General features: G+C 33.9%; 1 protein-coding gene across 4 annotated transcripts; it reads left to right on the top strand.

The window, feature by feature from the left end:
* Nucleotides 1-6,351: 6,351 nt before the first annotated feature.
* Nucleotides 6,352-12,555, top strand: LOC122317968 (ATP-citrate synthase beta chain protein 1). Of its 4 annotated transcripts, none has more exons than XM_043135069.1 (17): nucleotides 6,352-6,508; nucleotides 7,322-7,440; nucleotides 7,578-7,680; nucleotides 8,232-8,297; nucleotides 8,386-8,509; nucleotides 8,597-8,731; nucleotides 9,257-9,317; nucleotides 9,422-9,498; nucleotides 9,792-9,947; nucleotides 10,072-10,200; nucleotides 10,353-10,485; nucleotides 10,567-10,694; nucleotides 10,839-10,944; nucleotides 11,064-11,140; nucleotides 11,235-11,305; nucleotides 11,441-11,725; nucleotides 12,233-12,555. In XM_043135069.1, the coding sequence occupies exons 2-17, from the start codon at nucleotides 7,341-7,343 to the stop codon at nucleotides 12,306-12,308; spliced, it is 1,827 nt and encodes a 608-aa protein (XP_042991003.1). In that variant the 5' UTR covers nucleotides 6,352-6,508; nucleotides 7,322-7,340; the 3' UTR covers nucleotides 12,309-12,555. The 4 variants fall into 4 exon arrangements, with proteins under 4 accessions (XP_042991003.1, XP_042991010.1, XP_042991020.1 ...); XM_043135076.1 differs by having other exon boundaries at nucleotides 6,358-6,508; nucleotides 7,319-7,440; XM_043135086.1 differs by lacking the exon at nucleotides 6,352-6,508 and adding an exon at nucleotides 6,546-6,938.
* The last annotated feature ends 9,778 nt before the right edge of the window (nucleotides 12,556-22,333 follow it).

The raw sequence follows: 22,333 nt of genomic DNA, 5'->3' as shown, positions 1-22,333 counted from the left end.
TTACCCAGATGTGAAATATGAAAGGGACTCTTATAATATGATATGTTGGGACTGATGGATACACGCCACAAAATGTTGAATTAGGGGATAAAAATGGTCTACTATGGCAAGCAGTAGACCAAACTTCTCCCAGAATATATAATGCAATAGTATTTTGTCTTTAGTCTACTTGATGCCATTCAAATTATAGGCGCAGTCTTGAGTTGAAAAATGAGAATCTCACTCCCACCAGCAACACTTGGGTGGACAAACCTGTTAAGCGTACTGAATAAACCGAGTGAAAAAGTTGACATCAGTGATGGATTGAAGCATGGCAGCCATATACCGGCGTCAGCATTCACAAGGGTCAAATGATGATAATTTTGACTAAGTCAGAAACTCGACCTGTATGAGATAGTCTTCAATTACACTGAAAAAACGATTTTAGAGTGCCTTGTGGAATTGACATTTTGGAGTGCAACTCTGTGCATATTTCTGACAAGCTTTCTTTCCCCCTATACATACACTTTCAGAAGTTTTCGTTTCTCCTTAAACAAAGTGCCAATCGTAAGAGAATGCTTGATCGGTTCATTAACATGAACAAATACGTATCGTGCAAGCAACCCGGTGGTTGTCTTACCCTCCACGCCGCCCCCCAAAAACCAACATGGTTAAAACTGATGTGTCGTTCTATGTAAGATTGCGTGATCTATTTCACATAATCCATCCGAGATATGGTTGTAGAATGTCATGTCCTAGCTGTTGGTTCTCAGAAATGAAGAAAACATAATTTCTTTTGGTGTATTGAGTATAAAGTGTAGTTATATGATATAGACCAGTGTTTTTTTATCTTAAATTTTATCATCTTCAATCACATTTTCTGATGCAACATATTTATATTTACAGTTATTTTATATTTATTATTTTAATAAAAAATTATTTAAAATATGTCACATCAATTACAATTAAAATGTGAAAAACAAGATTTCTAAGTATATTTACAACCCCACTCAATTAATGCAATTCCAATCGATTGGAATTGATTTGAGATGTGAGTAATGAGCATGAGCTTCCTTGACGACCTGTTGATGTGGACCCTGACCAGCCAACTCACAATCTGTTAATTAAACTCCAGATTTTGAGATGATTCCATTAAAACTTTTGTTTATGAGTTTTGTTACATACAAATAAAGTCACGTACTAATTTACGTATTAATGTTAATTTTTTCATACTTAAAATTTAAATTAACACTATTTTTAATAAAATTTATTTTTTGATCAATCACAATAAATTAATACACATATTAGTATATAAGTGTGTTAACGAGACTTTTTATTTGTTTATTTAAATTAGGTCATTTTCCAACCCATTTTCACAAGCACCAACAAGCCAAGTCCATGACAAAGCTTTCTTTCATATACCCTGAAAATTTTCAATAATGAAGATGGATTTTACCACATCTTTCTTCTCTTTTTCCTTACCATATCGAGATGACCTTCTGCGGCTCCAATTTTACCAAACTACTATTTGCTTTAATGAAAAAGAAGGAACAACACCAAGTGATTTTTTTCTTTTTGGTATCAATTTGATAATCAGTTTGAATTCAGAAAGCATTTCATCTCATGTCATCTTATCATTATAATTTTTTTTAAATTTTCATATAAAATATAATAAACAATTCATTTTTTTAAAAATCTCAATTTAATTTTATTCTAATAATATTTTATTCAATTTTTATCTAAAATATCTCATCTAATCTCATTTTTTTAATCTAAATCTGAGTTTAGGTTTTGTATTTTTAGAAAATATAATAAAATGAGAAATTCTTTACACGTGGCCAGTCCTAATTCACTGACTACATAGGCCCAAAAAATACAGTCAATTCTGAGGGGCTCCAAGAAAAAAATATTGTACACGAGAAGTGGTAGACTTAGGTTGCAGATGTGAAGTGTTTGAATACTTTGTGCCAAGTGACTTGGCGTATAGGCGTGGGTTCAATGATTTCACTTTCTCGAGAAAACTTCAAAGCTTCGACCGACGAGATTGATTTCCTTAATTCTCAATGTTAGCCGTTTACATCCTAAATAAAATATTAACAATTGGTTCAAGTTGTCAAGATTTGATGGCCTAGAGTATTTATTGCTATTTTATAATTTTGGGTGGGAACAAATAAATAAATAATGGTACTTTGTGGATACAAAACGTCATTTTTTTGGTAAAATTTATTATATGTGCATTAAAAATAGGATTTATTTAAATGTACTTTAAGGTTTAAAACATTGGAACAAAAAATTTCTTGCGTTATTTTATATTCAAGTTGATGTACAAAATACATCATTTACATTATTTAATTTATTTTTTTAAATTAAATTATGGCACAATTGTGTGGCATATAGATATTAAAATAGGCAATACTCAAACCTCTTTTCAACTCTAAAATTTGACATTTTTAGGAGAAAATTTAAGAAAAATTTTATTTATCATCTTCACAAATTACATCATACACCACACATAAATTTTTAATTTTTTTATTAAATATCATGTAATTTATAAATAATGAGTAGAAAAATTTAATTAATTTAATAAAAATAAAATTTTAAAATTTTAAAAATATAAAAGAGCATATATATGCCGTCCTCAAATAGAAACTACAAATAAAATTTCTTTATAATGTATAGTGTCTAGACTTACGTGTTTGGTACGTACGATGCCCCTATAAGGTGAGTTAGCGCGGAATCAGTCCAATATGACCTTAGACTTGAGACAATAACGACAGGAAAATGTGAACAATAAACGGTGAATTAAATTTTAATGGACGCCATGACCTTTACGTATTTGTCTTCTCTTTTTTTTCCGTACTTTTCTTTCAAATTTTCCTGATTAGTTCTTACACATCACCTGCTTGTACTTTCAATTAGCACGTGTTTGCAGCCTCTTTTAATTTTATATTTATTTTTATCTCATTTTATCTTTTTATTATAATTTTCTAAATTTTTATATAAAATAAATAAATAAATTTTTAAAAAATGTTAAAATATAAATAATATTAAAAAAATAATTTTAATAATATTTTATTTAATTTTTAATTTTTATTTTAATTCATTCCACCTTATGCAAAAACAACGACATTACAATTTTTGAAACACCTACTTACCAACTAGTTTTACTAATATGTTTGGATATTGACCAGTTTGTCGGATATTGACCAGTTTTTTTAATCTATACCACGATCATTTCTTAAGTCTCATGCGATTTTTTTCTTTTTTTTTTCTTTTCTAAATTTTTATGATTGTTTTATTGGGAATCCACCCGTTCCACTTTTGTTTATTTTGAAGCAGCAATAATACGATCTTGTTAAATAAATAAATGAACAAATCGATCCCATCCATTCATTTTTTTTTTTATATATCTTTTTAAAGAAGGTCGTGTACAACTATGTGCAACAAATCTACCAACTTGACATGTTTGTTTATACAGCTGAATATAATGAGATATTTTATTAAAAATTAAATAAAATAATTTTTTAATATTAATTTTATTTTAAAATTTAAAAAAATTGAATTATTTATTATATTTTATATAAAAATTTAAAAAAATTATAATGATTATATAAAATAAGATGTAATAATTTAGTTTTATTTAACCAACCAACCAACCAATAATTGAAAATAAAAAAAAAAATCGGAAAAAGAAATTTAAAAGACGATATGCACACTTGGACGTGATGAAAACGGGGAATTTTGGGCGTCGTTTCACACGTTTCAACTTTCGAGTCTTGACCGTTTTTCCAGGGTCGTAGAAATTGCGCGAGTCTTTGAGAAATCTTTTGCTACCTTTTGAATTTTACATGAGAATAAAAAAAAATACTTCAGATATTACAAGGTTATAAATTTCTTTTCTTTTTTTCTAACTATTAGACCTATTTAGATATTTAGAATATCTCAGTATATCTGTTAATAATATTGAAATAAAATCTCAATATATCTGTTAATAATATCTCAGTATATCGGTATTATTTTTTATATTTTATTTAAATGTTTGAAAAAAAATATAATAATTAAATAAAAAAAATTAAAAATTTTAAACTAAAACATATTTTATATTTGAGTAATATTTGATAACAATTATGATGACAAAGCGACTCTTAAGAGTTAATATCTCCTGTTTCTATTTATTTATTGGCTTAAAAAGCCTAACAACAATATAAAGAAAGGATGATAAAACCTAAAAAATAAAATAAAATAAAAATAGTTTTGGTGTTTTGTTGAATGCTAGCTGTAGCAGTCGAGTCAAAGTAATATGGTCTAGTTGCAGCACATCATTTTCTTCTTCTATTTTTTGGTGGAGAAATGTGTATGAACAGGCCACTTACCTTGACTTGGCTCTACCAACAAACAATATCAACGTGTATGCACTTTGCTCTGTTCAATTTACCGATATTTTTGCAATGACAAAGACTTTCAATTTCAACCACGTCATAATGCATTAACCAGCATGATTTGTATATTCCACGACAATTGATAAGGATAGATGATGTATGGCTCAGATAATATTTTAATTATATTATTAATTAGGCTCTGGTCTCTATTAGAATGTTATAAACGATAATAAGAATTTGTCTAAATTAGAAATATAGAATTTGAGTTTTAACAGATATAATGACCTGACATGACGAAGAGGTTAGATCTCATTAGAATTTAAATTATATAATTGATTAATCAATTTAGAATATAGGCCCATATATGACTTCGATCTCCATTAAGGTACTGTGTGATTATATTCAAATTTCTTGACAATTTAGTAAATTATTCAGATATTGTTATTTTTTTTTTTAAAGAATCGATGAAGTGAAATTCTCTTAATTTGAGTTGTTATTATTCTTAATTGCAAATTAAAGAGTAAAATTGTACGTAAAGAACAACATAAACTTAACAGAAGAGTGGCCCTCACCCATAGCATAGCAGCTAGCGCTGTTCCTAAAAACTATTCACATTCCATGGACCACATAAGGAAGTTGTTACTCAATATTACATCTGTTGTATGAATGATACAATTATCTTGTAATGAAACTTCACTATATTCAGGTTTTATTTCACTAATCGTACCAATTTGAGGCGCAACGGACTTTGTATTAAAAACGAAACATTTATAAATGGATGGCTCTACGGCCCCGTTGACAGCTCCCACTAGTCGCTTTTATGTTTGTTATTGAACTTTTTCTATATGTATTTTTTAACATTTTAAAATATTTTTAAAATAAAAAAAAATTCATAATATTATTAAAAAATATTTATTTAATCATTAAATAAAAATAAAAAATAAAAAAATAAAAATTCATAATATTAATTCTCAATAGAAGCCACCCACGAAAAGGGTAGCAATTTCCTTTATAAATAGATATAGAAGTAGAAATGTCAAGTGAGTTAAACGTTTAAAATTATGTAGTGTATGTACGGTGTACGAAATTAGGAACATTTAATACAAGAGTAGATGACGTAGTTTAATAAGAACAAAATTTCCACTTCGGAGTTTTTCTATGATATTGGCTTTTTTTTTTTTTTTTGAAATTTTTTATATTTTTTTAAGTATAACTATGTTTTAATTTTATGAATCAAATTATATCACGTGGTTAGCATGTAATATAAATATTTTATAATAACATTATTTTTTTCTAATAAAGTTTAAAAAATACTGTTCTTTCTGTCGATGCCTCCTGTTAGAATTTTTTATTTTTTATTTAATAATTAACTAAGTATTTTTTAATTAATAATGTGAACTTTTTTTAAAATATTTAAGAATATTAAAAAAATACTTATATAAAATAAAAATAAAAACACAAAAGCAATTAGCGGAGTTTTTAGGAAAAGAATTAGAGATGTAAAGACTATCATAAAAGATTTCTAAAATAATAAAAATACAATGAAGTTAGATATGCATGGGGGAGGCCATTTTTTAGTTGACCAACATTGTTAAGTGGATGTGCCGATGTGGGGTTTTATTTATTTATTTTGTATTTATCAATTTCTTTTAAAATCTTTGTGTCTGGATCAAGTCAGCCTCTGGATCCAACTACCACCAAACTGAACAGACCAGCCAACCCATTTCTTCTCTGTTTCTCACTGCCAGATCTTAAAAAAAAAAACCAACTAATTTGTAGATTTTATGTATAATATTCAAATTATTATTAATAATATTATAATTTTTAAAAAAATAGTGTTTTCACTGTTTTGTGTATAATATATTAATAATAATAATAATAATTATTAATAATATTAGAATTTTGAATAAAGTGTTTTGTGTTAGAAGTAAATATCAATCATAGCCATGAGCTAACTACCAAGTGCCACGTGCGCAGCTCACCCCCTTCCCCTGTGAATCTCGTGGGTAGCTCTGCTCCATTGTGTTCTTATATAAACCAACCTACCCATTCCCCCCATTTTTCATCAGCATTCCATTTTCCGTTCTCCTTTCGTCATTTCACCGTTCTTTCTATCTTGGCGGCTCCGTGAGATCCTTCTCCGCTCACAGGTAGATTCCATTTCCCATCTTTTGCAACTCTCTCGCTCTCTCTCTTTCTCTCTCGTTCACCGTTGACTGATCTTTTCTGAGTCCCTATCTACTTGAATCACGAGGATCTTGGATCTGGAATTTGTTATCTTTCTTTCTGTTGGGATTCGAATTCCTGTCCGGGTCTTTATTCCGCTGGCTTGTCGAATGCTACGGTTTGTCGATGTCTCCGAGGTGGAGCGAAATGCTCTGTTTTGTTAGTTAGTGAGCTGATTTGGAGCTTTCGGATGTACTGAGATACATATAAAAGTCGTGAGAGACCTGCTTCTTATTAATGATTCTTAGCAAGCCCTGCTTGATCGGAATTAAGGCTGTCGGATACCTCGCATTCCGTTGTATTTTCGGTTTAGCTTTTTGAATCGAAATGAGATCTGGTAGACTGTAGATTCAGGTTAGGTGCACTTTGGTACAACTTTATCCTTCTTTATTCTAATGTTTGGTGCAACAAATTCTTCCCTACCCGGGTGGATCTGCCTTGTAAATTCTATTATTCATTTTAATTACAAAACTTGTTGGAATCTGCTTGCTGGCCTTTATTCGAGAACTTAACGGTTTAGAGTTGGATCATAAGGTGCCAGCCCGGCAGCATCTTAGAACCGTTTAGATAGAGTTTCATTCACCAACGGAAAGTTTCACTGATAATAGGTGTTTCATGCGATTCCAGATATTATGGAAGTACCGATTAAAAAAACACATATTTTGAAACTTGTAATATTTCTTCTATATTCAAGTAGACCTTCCTAAAGTTTTATCTTGTTCTTATATGTGTAGCAGGTCGCTTTGAGTCGTCACCATGGCCACCGGACAACTATTCTCGCGCACTACACAAGCCTTATTTTACAACTACAAACAACTCCCTATTCAGCGGATGCTTGATTTTGACTTCCTTTGCGGTGGGTATCAAATCCCTCCTTTACTTATTTCAAGAGCGATGTAGTGATATTGTATTATAATGTGCTAAATTGGATGAGAAGTTTTTGCCTTTGTTATATTGCTGTTTACGGGGTTATGTTCATACGTGTATCTGTAGGGAGGGAAACACCGTCAGTTGCCGGAATCATTAACCCTGGTGGCGATGGATTTCAGAAACTCTTTTTCGGTCAAGAAGAGATTGCCATCCCTGTGCACTCAGCGTATGTCATGTGTCTCGTTTTTAATATATATATATTATATTCGTATATTTATGATTTAAATTTGGACGAAGGATAGGAAAATCTTATGTGGCCAGACCATGGATAACTTTGATTGGTTTGACTGTTACCCCTTTGTAGTATTATTTTTCTAAAAATATAATTCCTTAAAATACATAATTTTGCTATCATTCAACAGTGACTGCTTATGATTTGTTTTATTTTCTCCCATAAACTGGTTGATCTAAGGAACCTCTTGGTCTTGAAAAAATTTATTCATAGACGAATTATGGCTTGTTATAAATAGTGGAATACAGTTTTACGTACACATATGTGACACAGACAGTTTTTATTCATTACAAGTCCTGAATATTGAAGTTGAATTGCTCTATGCTCACTAAACAATAGTAAAAACATACATCTTATGCTGTTTATATCCATTACATCAACAGTACATGTTAGAAAACACAAAAGAAGCTTACTTGTGGATTCCGAACAATGGACTTGAATTTCTTAGTAAAATTTTCTGACTTTCATGTCAATTTATTTTGCAGCATTGAGGCAGCTTGTGCTGCCCATCCTACTGCTGACGTCTTTATCAACTTTGCGTCATTTAGAAGGTCTTGAACTCATCAAACTAACTGTATCTTGAATTTCTGTACTTCATTAGTGTATATTTGTAATTAATTATATTTTGATAACACGCAGTGCTGCTGCTTCATCCATGGCTGCTCTGAAGCAACCAACCATTCGAGTTGTTGCTATTATTGCTGAAGGTGTTCCAGAGTCAGACGCAAAGCAATTGATTGCATATGCTCGGGCAAATAATAAGGTAATAGAAAGGCCGCATACTTGTTTAAAGTGACTTAACCAGGCAAGAGACTAACCAAGTGGTGCTGATTTATTAATGATGCTATAGGTTGTTATTGGCCCAGCTACCGTTGGAGGCATTCAAGCTGGGGCTTTCAAGATCGGTGACACTGCTGGAACTATTGATAATATAATTCATTGCAAGCTATACAGGCCTGGATCTGTTGGTTTTGTCTCCAAATCTGTATGTAGTTACTCCAGCGATTTTTGTCTCTTCATTGCATCTATTTTTCTCAATAAGTAGAATTTTGGCTTATAAGAGATCTAGAATATTATCATAATGTGCTATATATGTTAAACCAACTGCATCATGCATGAAATCATTAACAACATTTACACTGCATATCCTCTTAATACGGAAGCAACTACTGAGTCAAAAAATAGACTAATGCAAGGATTCTGTAGAAAGTATAGGAGTGAGCCGTTTTTATCTAAAACTTCAAAAGTGCAAACAGTTCTAAGCTTGTCAAGCGCAAGTTGCCACCCCTAGTTTGGCTGGTGGACGTGTGTAATCTTTAAGTTAATTCAGGAGTCAAATCTAACATCTTTTAGGAGGACTTGCCTAAATTTGGGCCTCTGCCTCAATGATACGACTGGACCTTCCTTCAGGACTTGGCTTAATTTGTTTTCTAGCTTTTAACATTATCGTCTTTGGTAAGAATGTTGAATGTGTTGATGGTTAAAAAAAAAAAACTTTTTACGATTGCAGGGTGGGATGTCTAATGAATTATACAATACGATTGCCCGTGTTACCGACGGAATTTATGAAGGTACCACATTCTGGCGGCATTGCTTCGTTTTATCTTCATGGTAGCCTTATTTGAATGGATTTAGGTTATAATTAAATTTTGATGTGTTTTTGGAATGGCTTTAGGTATTGCAATTGGAGGAGACGTTTTCCCTGGATCCACTCTTTCTGATCATGTTTTGCGGTTTAACAACATCCCACAGGTACATTATTATTGCTTTGATTTGCTCTTTTAAGGTGACAAAGCCCTGTCTGCATCATCTTACTTTTAAATTTCTGTCCGAGCAAGTCCCAATTTCTGCGAGGACCCAAAAAAGATGTTCTTAATACATACCTGCACATTTTTGGGGCGTTAAGTTGCAGAGCTCCTATACTTTGAAAAGCATGAAATCTAACATTTTTTATAAAACGTTCACTGAGCATTCTTGTGTTGGACTCTATGCATTTGTTGTTTACAGTCAATTCAGAGTTTTTTGTTTTTTTCTTAAATCCTCAGGTTAAAATGATTGTTGTACTTGGGGAACTTGGTGGGCGAGATGAGTATTCGCTAGTGGAAGCCCTGAAGCAGGGCAAAGTAACCAAACCAGTGGTTGCTTGGGTTAGTGGAACCTGTGCACGACTCTTCAAATCTGAAGTACAGTTTGGACATGCTGTAAGCAACCACCTCAATTGCTTTTACTGTTCCATTTATAATTCTTTTTTTTTTTTGGTAGCGATATATTACAAAAGGCGCCGCATTCGTGAATAATAAATATATCTTGGTATTGTCTAATCAGGGGGCTAAAAGTGGGGGTGAGATGGAGTCTGCTCAAGCCAAAAATCAAGCACTAAGAGAAGCTGGAGCTGTTGTACCCACATCATATGAAGCCTTAGAAGTTGCAATTAAGGAAGCTTTTGAGAAACTGGTTAGTTCTGTGTATCATGAACATTTATCAGCCTATAAATAACCTCCTCCACACCCCCACCAAACCCACAAAAAAAAAAAAAAAATCAGTCAGTTCCCTTAGGCTCTGCATTTGGATATAATTATATATTTCGTATTTTAATTTACTGTTAGGTTGAAGAGGGAAAGACTACACCGGTAAAGGAAGTTCATCCTCCACAAATACCCGAGGATCTTAACACTGCCATCAAGAGTGGAAAAGTTCGCGCTCCTACTCATATTATTTCCACCATCTCTGATGACAGGGGTACCTTTCGAACCCATAGAATTTTAATTTAGTATTCATGTAATTTATGGGTTAATATCATTTGCCTTAATTGCTTTGTAGGTGAGGAGCCATGCTATGCTGGTGTACCAATGTCTTCCATTGTTGAGTCGGGTTATGGTGTTGGTGATGTTATTTCTCTTTTGTGGTTCAAACGCAGCCTTCCACGTTACTGCACACAATTTATTGAGGTAGGTTGCTCATGACTGTAGAGTTTGGTCATGCTTAAAAGTCTCGCTTGATTTAGCTTATTGTCCTGTTTGTTTTCCCTTAAACTCCTGATTCTGAAAGCAAACTTGTATTCATGTCCTGCACTAATAAATAACATTGATCAGATATGTATCATGTTGTGTGCCGACCATGGTCCTTGTGTCTCTGGTGCTCACAACACTATAGTAACAGCAAGAGCTGGAAAGGACCTTGTTTCCAGTCTAGTCTCAGGTAAAGAGTTGCCTCTCAATTTTTTCTCGTTCAGAATTTATTACTTCAAATTGCTGAGAGGAGTGGCTTCTGTGAGCTGATTTTGTAATGGAAGGGTGAATGATAGACTTCTTTTACAGGTTTGCTTACAATTGGTCCCCGATTTGGTGGTGCCATCGATGATGCTGCTCGATACTTCAAGGATGCTTATGACCGGGTGAGACTGGATGGGCGTTACCGGAGAAACTTAGTTAGTTCGTGTCCACTGGTCTAAACATTTTAACAGCCAATCTCTTTCCTATGTTTTTCAGGGTTTGACACCGTATGAGTTTGTTGAAAGCATGAAAAAGAAGGGCATCCGTGTACCAGGAATTGGGCACAGGTATACAGAGTTTTCAACCTTCACCATCTTTCAAATTACTAGGGGCTAAAAACCATGAAATTTAAAAATCATGCTTCTAGAGACTGTGCCACAAATCTGAATACCTGAAATTCTTGTTTCTTTGCTGTGGAAAAGGATCAAGAGAGGCGACAACAGAGACAAGAGAGTGGAGCTGCTTCAACGCTTTGCACGCACGCATTTCCCCTCTGTAAAGTACATGGAATATGCCGTGCAAGTTGAAACCTACACCCTCTCAAAGGCAAATAACCTGGTGCTCAATGTGGATGGAGCAATTGGGTCCCTTTTCTTGGATCTCCTTGCTGGCAGTGGAATGTTCACCAAGCAAGAGATTGATGAAATTGTTGAGATTGGTTATCTGAATGGACTCTTCGTGCTGGCCCGCTCCATTGGTCTGATTGGGTAAGTTAAATTACTCTAAAACTTTGCTTCTCCCGATTTTCAGCTTATATTTTGCCTTGGTTATTAAGGTAAAATTTTGAATTAAATCCTTGTTATTGATACCTTAGTGGTTTGAGTTGTGAACATATAAAGCCTTCTTTTTCTCAAGGATGATACAGTAGAAATCTATGGTCCTCTTTAACTGATTAGATGCTCCCATGTTAACTGACACGGATTACGATCATACTCTCTTGGATAATCTACTTAGGTGGATTTCTCTAAATTCTAACCATTGCTTTCAAGTTTAAAAAATTTCAGATATGACTGACTGATACAACTTGTTAGTGACAAATGTTTGTACTTCTATAAGCATGGATATCTTGTTTACATTACATATCACCTGGGTGTACTAGGACGACAAGAAACGATGAGAAGAAAACAATGATACGAACTATAGTGATCGTTATGCTCATTTTCAGTGAAATCTCATACTTAAATCTTAACCGAGTTCTCCTTATTGAAAAACAGGCACACCTTTGACCAGAAGAGATTGAAGCAGCCACTATACCGCCACCCATGGGAAGACGTTCTTTACACCAAGTGAGGCATTTCAGTTTATGGGGGGACTAGCAGCATTGACCTGCTTTCAACTAGCATTTTTCTTTCCAAGTTTCTGCATTCTCCTGAAATCATTCTCCGGTTGTTAGACTAGTGTTGGTACTTCTAATGTCAAGTTGAGTATCTTCATTTTGTAATCTGTATCAAAATCCATAAGAGTGAACGCTCACATAAATTGTTAAACAAAGTTACGTTTTAATTAAATATTATATCCTCCTGATTTGCGTCTGGTACCAAGTTATAAAACACCTCTACTGTTTGATAATATTTCTCAGTAACGTACTCACTTCGAGGGGAGTAATCCTCCAGAAGAGAGAGAGAGAGAGAGAGAGAGAGAGAGAGATAATTGTTTGGATTATGACTATGCATGCCTTTCCCATCACACGGTTCCACTACATGTTGTGCCACTAACAGCAACTCTACTTCATAGGCCAGAGGCCACTACAGACGTCTATTACAAACATAAAGGCTAAATCAAAATGGGCTAAATGGATTGAGGTCTGACTCAACAAATAAATGGGCTAAATGGGTTGAGGCCCAACTCAACACTAATAACATAAAATAGGGCAATAGGCCAAGAGACTAAGGCTGAGACAAGCCCAACCTTATTACCAACTGAGCCCATGCCTGTATAACTAACTAGGTTGACTTCAAAGTAACTCCCTACTTCAATTTTGTCTTCTACTTCTAGATGCTTCATTCCCTTTACCCCGCCGTCATGCTTGACCAAACCCTACAACCATTGACCAGCGTGTTACACTCCCCCCTCCATCAAAACACCTTGCCCGCAAGGTGTGAAAAGTTGTCTTTCAAGTATGAATAACCCTCCCCCTCCCACGTAGCTTCTTCTAAATCACGACCTTGCCAACGAATTAAAAGTTTGAAATTGGCTCAATTTCCAGCCTTAACCATTCTCCTATCAAGAATCTCCTCGAGTTCAAGTCGTAGGATCCATGCTCATTGACTAGTGGGAGAATTGGGAGGGCTGTGAATTTGGAGCCTAACTTTTTCTTCAACTATGAGACGTGCACCGTGGGGTGGATGCGGCAGTAAGTGGCAGATCCAAAGTGTAGGCAACACTCCCCACCCTCCCCAAGATTTGAAACGAAGCATAGTACTTGGGGGATGGTTTTAAGTCTCGTCATTGGCTCACTGAGGTTTGCCTGTAAGGTTGCAAGTGTAGGTATACCCACTCTTCCCTTTCAAAATCATGTTCTTTCCTCTTGATATCTGCATACTTTTTCATTCAGTGTTGGGCTCGTTGTAAGTTGTGGCTTAGTATATCTAAAATCTGGTCTTTGGATCTAAGTGTCTAGTCAACTTCCTTGAGTCTAGTGGTGCCAAGGATGCAATATAATAATCTTGGGGTGGGTACCTATAAAGTGCCTTGAATGAGGTCATCTTTGTAGAGGCGTAGGGGGTGGTGTTGTATGACCACTCTGTTAAAGCTACCCACTTTGACTAGCTTGTAGGTCTGTCGTTTGAAAAGCACCTTAAGTATCCCTCTAGTGTTTTGTTAACTACCTATATTTGACCATTCGTTTGAGGATGGTAGGAGGAACTAAGGTTCAAGTACACTCCTAGTAGAGAGAATAACTCCTACCAGAATTGACTAGTAAATGTTCTATCATGATCAGACACTATTGACTGTGGTAACTCATGAAGTTTTGAGGATGTTTCTAAGGATTAGTTTAGCAATACTTTTAATCATGTAGGGATGTTTCGGGGGGGTAAAGTGGTTGTATTTTGTGAATTTGTCTACCCCTACCTAAAGGCAATTGAAGCTTTTAGAGATCGGAAGGCCCTCAATAACATCCATAGAGATGTGGACCCACAACTTAGAGGGTATGGGTAAGGGTTGGAGAAGACCACTAGGGTGAGTGTTTTCTACCTTCATTCTTTGACACACATCACACTTTCTAATGAATGTTTTGACATCCCACTTTAGCCTAGGCCAATAAAAGTCCATTCTGGCCCTTTGTATCACTTATCATATCTTGAATGCCGACCCCAAGGGCCATTGTAAGTCAACTCTAGGAACTTCTTTCTAAACTCCTCACTTTGTAGAATGTATAATCTTTGCTTGTACAGTAACAACCATTCCTTTGTAGTGTAATCTTGGTTAAGTTTTTGGTCTTGAAACTGTTGCACCAAGCCCTGATTGTGGTCATCCTGTGTACAAACAACCTTTAGTTCCTCCACCCACCCAATGGAAGGAAAAGTCAATAGCATGAGTCTCCCTTCCATCTCTATATCCTTTCTCGAGAGGGCATCAACAGCCTTATTTTCAGACCCTTTTTTGTATTCTACTAAGAAATCATATCCCAGCAACTTGATAACCCATCTTTCCCGTATGGGGGGTCCCTACTTTATGGTCCAGCAGATACTTAAGACTACGTTGGTCAGTCTTCACCACAAAAGCCCTACCCAGCAAGTATGGCCTCCACTTTTGAATAGCTGAGACCAGAACAAATAACTCTTTTTCGTATGTAGATAGAAGTAAAGCCCTTCCCTTAAATGCCTGGCTATGGAAGGCTATTGGTCTCCCCATTTTCATCAAAACCGCCCCAATAGCAGTCCCAGATGCATCACACTCTATAATAAAAGGTTGTGTGAAGTTTGGGAGAGCTAATACAGGGGGCTATGTGACAACATCTTTTAACTTGTGAAAGACCCGTTTGGACTCTTCACTCAACTGAAACTGGTCCTTCTTTAGCATTCTAGTCAATGGCCCTACAATCACACCATAACCCTTGATAAACCTGCGATAGTATCCTATCAGCCCAAGAAAGGCTTTTAGGGCCTTGATAGAGTTAGGTAGACGCCAGTTTTTCATGGATTGTAACTTCTTAGAATTTGCCTTTACACCTTGTCCATAAATTAGATGGCCCAAGTAGGAGATCTCCCTACACCCAAAATGACATTTTGACCGCTTGGCATAGAGTTGGTTCTTTCTCAAAATTTCTAAAGTCATCTTCAAGTGTTGCACATGCTCCTCTTCTATTTTGTTATATGCCAAAATGTTGTAAAAAAATACTAGTATAATTTTTCACAAATACAAATGAAATATCTTGTTCATGAGGCTTTGGAAAGTAGATGGAGCATTAGTTAAGCCAAATGGCATTACTGGAAATTTGTAATGTCCTTTATGTGTCCTAAATGCTGTTTTAGGCACATCAAATGGCTTAACTCTGATCTGGTGGTATCTAGATCAAAGACCCAGCTTAAAAAAAGTCACAGCATCGTGCAATTCATCCATTAGTTCCTCCATCACTAGTATTGGAAACTTGTCCTTCACGTCACACTATTTAAGCCCCTGCAGTCAACACAAAACCTCCAAGACCCATCTGCCTTTTTCACCAGCAAGACAGGTGAAGAATATGGTTTGACTAGGTTGGATAACCCCGAATTTCAACAACTCCTACACTATGCGTTCAATTTCATCCTATTGATAATAAGGATATCTGTAGGGTCGAATGGAAACTAGCTTGGTTCATGGTATCAAATTAATACCATGGTCATGGGATCGTTGCCGGGGGGGGGGGGGGGGGGGGGGGGGAGGGGGAGGGGGAGTCCCTTGAACTCCTAAAAAATATCCACAAACTTTCTTGAATTCCCTTGGGAATTTATGCCTTCTAAGTATAATTATAATTTTTTTTAGCTTCTATCACTTGCAACAATATTCCTCTCATCTCTAATTTACTCATTGTGTCTAAGAATCCCTCCTCTATGAGTTGGGATGGGGCCAAGCCTTGAAACTAAAGAGTCTTATCTTCAAGGCTAAATTACATAGAAAGACTTTTAAAATTTCAAGAAATAGTCCCCAAATCCCTCAACCACTGGATGCCAAGCACCATATCACTTCCTGCCAATACCAATACATGGACATCAAATATAATTAACACTCCTTGGATTTTTAGTTTAACTCACATTCATCTTCCCTCATTGGATAGTAGCTCTCCATTAGCCATCTTCAACTTAACTTTCTCAATACAATCAACAACTAACCTTCCCCTTTCCACCACAACAGGGTCCAAAAAATTATGGGTGGAGCCAGTGTTGAGCAAAATAGTTAGCCACTGGTTCTCTATTTTGCCTTTAAGCCTCATTATTTTTGGGTTTTGGGATCCAGTGAGTGCATGCAAGGATATTTTTGGATTGTCTGTTTGGTTGGCTAACTTTAACACTTCCACAGCGCACTCCCCTTCCTTTCTTCAGTCACTACCTCCCTGCCCTCCTTTCCTACTGGAACTTCTTCCCAAAGGTATAGTTTAGTGTTGAACCCAAGGTTTCAAGTTTTGTGTAATTATATATCTACACATGAATTTTGATGATAACAAATGAATTCAAAGAATAAAGAAGTCTCAAACTCAAGTTGTCTACACAATGGAGTCAAACACATCAAGGAAACAAGCACGAGCAAGAAGGGAACAAGTTCACATTAAAGTTATAGAGTAATATTGTAAATCTCTTCAAAATTTGAAATTAGGATTAATGCTCAAAATTAATATTTTATCATAAAGCATTAAAATACATTTTCCACATGTGCATAATATTTTTGAAAATTAAATTTAAAAATTTTGAAAGATGATTGATTGTCATCTTTTACATGTGCATGCCTTGATTAAAGGGTTGAACTTTGAAAATATTAAAGATGATTAATTGTCATCTTTCACATGTGCATGTTTTATTTGAATATTTTCAAAAGTGATTGATGCTTTTTTAGACTTATACAAAAGGTAGATGATTTTGTTTGAAAAATTTGAAAAGTAAAGTGTAATCCTTTTGTCATATACAAAAAGTAAAAGATTAGGTTTGAATTTTTTAAAAAAGAAAGTGTGCTGCTTTTGTCATATGCAAAAAGTAAAAAATTGGGTTTGAATTTTTTGAAAAGGAAAGTGTGCTCCTTTTGTCATATGCCAAAAGTAAAATATTAGATTTGATTTTTTTTAAAAAGTGAATGATGTTGTCTTTGACATGTGAATCTTTTTAAATTTGAATATGAAGTCTCATATGCCTATAAATAGATCATTTGAGAGTTTCACATTTACAACATGCAGAGCATACAACATTCATTCAAAACTTTCATTCTATCTTCTCTAAGCATTGAGTTTTAATCCTTATTCATTTTGAGAGATATAGTTTGCGCTGTATTGTTCTTATTTCACTCATTGAGGAGTGTTTTCTGATAACCTACCCACTATCAATTTTTGTATCAGAAAAAGGGTGTGTATAACCCTTGTGCGTGTAGAAAGTATTCTATACAGGAAATAGTTGAATCATCATGTATAAGGTGATTGGAAGTGTAGAGGGTGTTCTACACGGATCCTTTGTAGCGGTGTTGTTCAAAGGTGTAATAGGTTTCTATCTCCACCTGAAAGAGGTTGAATAGTGAATTTGGGAATCCTCAAGGGGTAACTTGAGGCGAGAACGTAGGCAGTGGGACCGAACCTCGTTAACATACTGAGTTTGTTTCTCTCTTACCCTTACTCTTTATATTTATTGTTATTTCATATTTTGTTTATATTTTATATTATATATTTGATTTATAATTGTTATTTTTTTAATACAACTCAATTCACCACCCCTATTGTGTTAGTCATCTGGGCAACAATTGGTATCAAAGCTAAGAACTCTATTACAAGATTAACTATCTTTTGAGTTAAGATTTTATGGCTAACATTTCAGTTTCATTTGGTGAAAGTCAATCTAGTAGTCGGCCTCCACTCTTTTGTGGTGATAATTACTCATTTTGGAAAATTAGAATGAGAATATTCTTTCAGGCTCAAGGTCGAGAAATCTGAAAATGTATTGTAAATGGACCTTATATTCCAACAAAAGTGGTTGATGGAGTAAATGTCAAAAAGGAAGAAGAAGAGTTTGATCGTGAAGACGATAGACTTTATACTTTGAATTTAACTGCTATGAATTTATTATTTAATGCTCTCAATGGAAATGAGTTTAATAGAATAATGACTTGTGCTACGGCAAAATAAATTTGGGATAACTTGGAAGTTACTTATGAAGGAACTTTGCAAGTCAAGGAATCAAAAATTTATATTCTTACTCATGAATATGAAATGTTTAAGATGAATGATGATGAATCTATTTCTAGTATGCACACTCGTTTTACTAACATCATAAACAGCTTGACAGCTCTTGGCAAAGTTTATTCCAAGGTGGAGATAGTAAGAAAAATTCTCAACTCTCTACCAAAACGCTGGGAATCAAAAGTGACAGCGATTCTTGAAGCTAGAGATCTCAAGAAGCTCGAAGTGAATGAACTCATCGGGTCACTTATCACCCATGAGTACACATTGAAAAGAGGAGAAGAAGAAGGAAAGCCAAAGAAGAGCTTGGCACTTAAAGCTGTTCCTCATGAAAGTGAAAGTGATGAAGATGAGGAAAATGAAGACAAAGATGAAGAAGTTGCGATGATAATAAGAAGAATTCAGAGGTTCTTAAAGAAAAATAAAACTCCTCCGAGGAAATCCTTCAAAAAGTTTTCCAAAAAAGATTCAGGTAAAAATGACACTTTAATTTGTTATAAATGCAATAAACCTGGTCATATCAAGCCAGATTGTCCTCTGCTAAAGAAAGATCGAAACAAGGGCAAGAAATCAATGAAAGCTACATGGGATGATAATTCAAGTAGCTCAGATAGTGAAACAAGCAATGAAAAATCAGCAAATCTTTGTCTTATGGTTAAAGAAGACATTGAGGTAACAAATCTTGATAATATTGAAGATCTTTCATATGAAGAATTGCAAAATATTTTAGAAGAGGTTTATGAGGAATTTGAAAAATTGGGTATCAAATATACTGCTTTGAAAAAGAAAAAATCTTCTTTAACAAATGAAATTGATATTTTAAGAAAAAAAAGTATCATTTTGAAAGATGAAAATCTTGAATTGAATAAGAAAAAAACTGATTTAGAAAATATTGTTGAAAACTTTACGAATGGAAAAAGAAATTTTGAAAAACTTCTTGGTAGTCAAAGATGTGTTTTTGATAAAGCAGGTTTGGATATATGCCAAAACAAAAATACAAACCTTGTAAAAATTTCTTTGATAATCCTTCTACATCAAAGATCAATAATCAAAATTTTTTTCATAAAAATAATTTTGTCAAAAAAAGATATTATTATAATTATTCAAGTTCTTCATATATGTCACATACTATTTGCAATTTCTGTAATAGAAATGGTCATAATTATTATACTTGTCCTATTGGAAGAAATCATACAATGACTATTAGGGCCATATGGGTACCTAAAAATCTTGTTTTTTCTAATACTAATAAATAAAGGACCCAAAGAACTTGGGTACCAAGAAAAATCATTTTAATTATTTTTATAGGTATGCATGAAGTCATCCACAAGCAAAAACAAGTGGTTTTTATATAGTGGATGTTCAAGACACATGACGGGAGACAAGACTAAGTTCTTTGATCTTAGATCTAAAGAAGAAGGACACGTGACATTTGGAAACAACTCGAAAGGGAAGATGGTGGGAATAGGTAAAATTGGTAATGAATCTTCTCTCATAATTGAAGATGTTCTACTTGTTGAAGGTCTAAAATATAATCTTTTGAGCATAAGTCAATTATGTGATAAAGGATTTACAGTTACTTTCAAAATGGATAAATGCATTATTTTGAATGATTATGATTGTAATATTTGTTTTATTGCCTTTAGAAGTAACAATGTTTATACAATTGATTTTGAAGAAATTACCTCACAAGATGCAATTTGTTTTTCAGTTCAAAATGAAACTAGTTGGTTATGGCATAGAAGACTAGGTCATGCTAACATGGAACTTATTTCCAAACTTTCAAAAAATGATCTTGTGAGAGGTTTACCAAAAACATATTTTCTTAAAGACAAAATTTGTGATGCATGTCAATTTGGTAAATAAACAAAAACTTCTTTTAAAGCCAAGAAATATATTTCCACTACTAGACCATTGCAACTAATACACATGGATCTTTTTGGACCAAATAGAGTTGCAAGCTTAGGAGGAAAATATTATGCATTTGTTATTGTTGATGATTTCTCTAGATATACTTAGGTCATCTTTCTTGCTCATAAAGATGAGGTACATAATGTCTTTACTAAGTTATGCAAGAGAATTCAAAATGAAAAGGGTTATACTATTTCAAGTATCCGAAGTGATAGGGGAAAAAAGTTTGTTAATAAAAATATTGAAACATTTTGTGATGAAAATGGTTTTGTGCATAATTTTTCTGCTCCTTAAACTCCTCAACAAAATGGGGTAGTAGAAAGGAAAAATAGATCTCTTCAAGAGATGGCAAGAACAATGCTCAATGAGAACAACTTGCCTAGTTTTTTTTGGGCCGAAGCGGTAAGTACTGCATATTATGTTATAAATAGAGTTATGCTAAGGTCTAAATTAGATAAAACCCCCTATGAGCTTTGGAATGAGAAAAAGCCCAACATTGGTTACTTTCATGTATTTGGATGCAAATATTTTATTTTGAATGACAGAGATAATTTATGCAAGTTTGATACAAAATCTGATGAATGTATTTTTCTCGGGTATTCTACTAATAGTAAAGCTTATAGAGTATTCAATAAAAAGACTTTAACTGTACAAGAATCTATGCATGTAGTATTTGATAAATCTAATTCTCCACTCTCCAAGAAATCTATTGATGAAGAAGCAGGAGGTATAAATAACACGGAAAGTCTCAATCTTAACAAAGAGAACATAATAGAAGAAGTTCAACATAGAACCATAAGGAAAGATCATCAAAATTTAATACAAGATGCAGCCAAAAAGTAGAAATTTGTGAAAGATCATCCAGTGGAACAAATTTTGGGAGAACCTTCACGAGGTGTAAGTTCTCGATCATCTCTTAGAAATATTTGCAATCATACTGCTTTTCTATCACAGATTGAACCCAAAAATATTGATGACGCACTTCTTGATGAATCTTGGATTCTATCTATGCAAGAAGAGTTGAATTAATTTGAAAGAAATGATGTTTGGACACTTGTTCCTAGACCCAAAAATCATACTATTATTGGAACAAAATGGATTTTTAGAAACAAGAAAGATGAGTCCGGAGTCATTACTAGAAATAAGGCTCGACTTGTAGCCCAAGATTTTAATCAAGAAGAAGGAATCGATTATGATGAGACATATGCACCAGTCGCAAGATTAGAAGCTATTCGAATGCTACTTGCATATGCTTGTTATAAAGATTTCAAACTTTTTCAAATGGATGTTAAAAGTGCTTTCTTAAATGGTTTTATAAATGAAAAGGTATATGTTGAGCGACCTCCAGATTTTGAAAATCATATTTCCCCAAATCATGTTTTCAAATTCACAAAAACACTATATGGACTTAAACAAGCTCCTAGAGCTTGGTACGAGAGACTCAGTGGTTTTTTGATTGAAAAAGGTTTTTCAAGAGAAAAAATCGACACAACTCTTTTCATTAAATATGAAAATGATGATATTCTTTTGATTCAGATTTATGCTGATGATATAATATTCGGTGCTACTAATGAAAATATGTGTAAAGTCTTTGCTAAGACTATGCAGGAAGAATTTGAGATGAGCATGATGGGAGAACTTACATTCTTTCTTGGATTGCAAATTAAGCAAGCAAAAAGTGGGACATTCATCAATCAATCAAAATATATTAAGAAATTACTGAAAAAGTTTGTGATGGAAAATGCTAAGGAAATTGGAATACCAATGAGCCCATCAACTAAACTTGATAAAGATGAATCCAGTAAGCCAGTTGACTCGAAGATATATCGAGATATGATTGGTAACTTATTATATTTAACAGCCAGTAGACCAGATATTATGTTTAGGATGTGCTTATGTGCACGCTTTCAATCATCTCCAAAAGAATCACATTTAATTGCAGTTAAGCGCATTCTTAGATATCTTAGTGGTACAATTAACCTAGGGTTATGGTACCCTAAGCACACATCTTTCGATCTAATCAACTACACAGATGCAGATTATGCTGGCT

Source organism: Carya illinoinensis, chromosome 1 (assembly GCF_018687715.1).
Source record: "Carya illinoinensis cultivar Pawnee chromosome 1, C.illinoinensisPawnee_v1, whole genome shotgun sequence".
In the NCBI taxonomy this organism is placed as follows: Eukaryota; Viridiplantae; Streptophyta; class Magnoliopsida; order Fagales; family Juglandaceae; genus Carya; species Carya illinoinensis.
This window is presented reverse-complemented; position numbering and strand designations above follow the sequence as displayed.

Coding starts and splice junctions, on each gene's coding strand:
- LOC122317968 (XM_043135069.1), top strand. CDS start 7,341: ATGGCCACCGGACAACTATTCTCGCGCACTACACAAGCCTTATTTTAC. Junction 8,510..8,596: donor ATGCTCGGGCAAATAATAAG/GTAATAGAAAGG, acceptor ATGATGCTATAG/GTTGTTATTGGCCCAGCTAC. Junction 10,486..10,566: donor CACCATCTCTGATGACAGGG/GTACCTTTCGAA, acceptor ATTGCTTTGTAG/GTGAGGAGCCATGCTATGCT.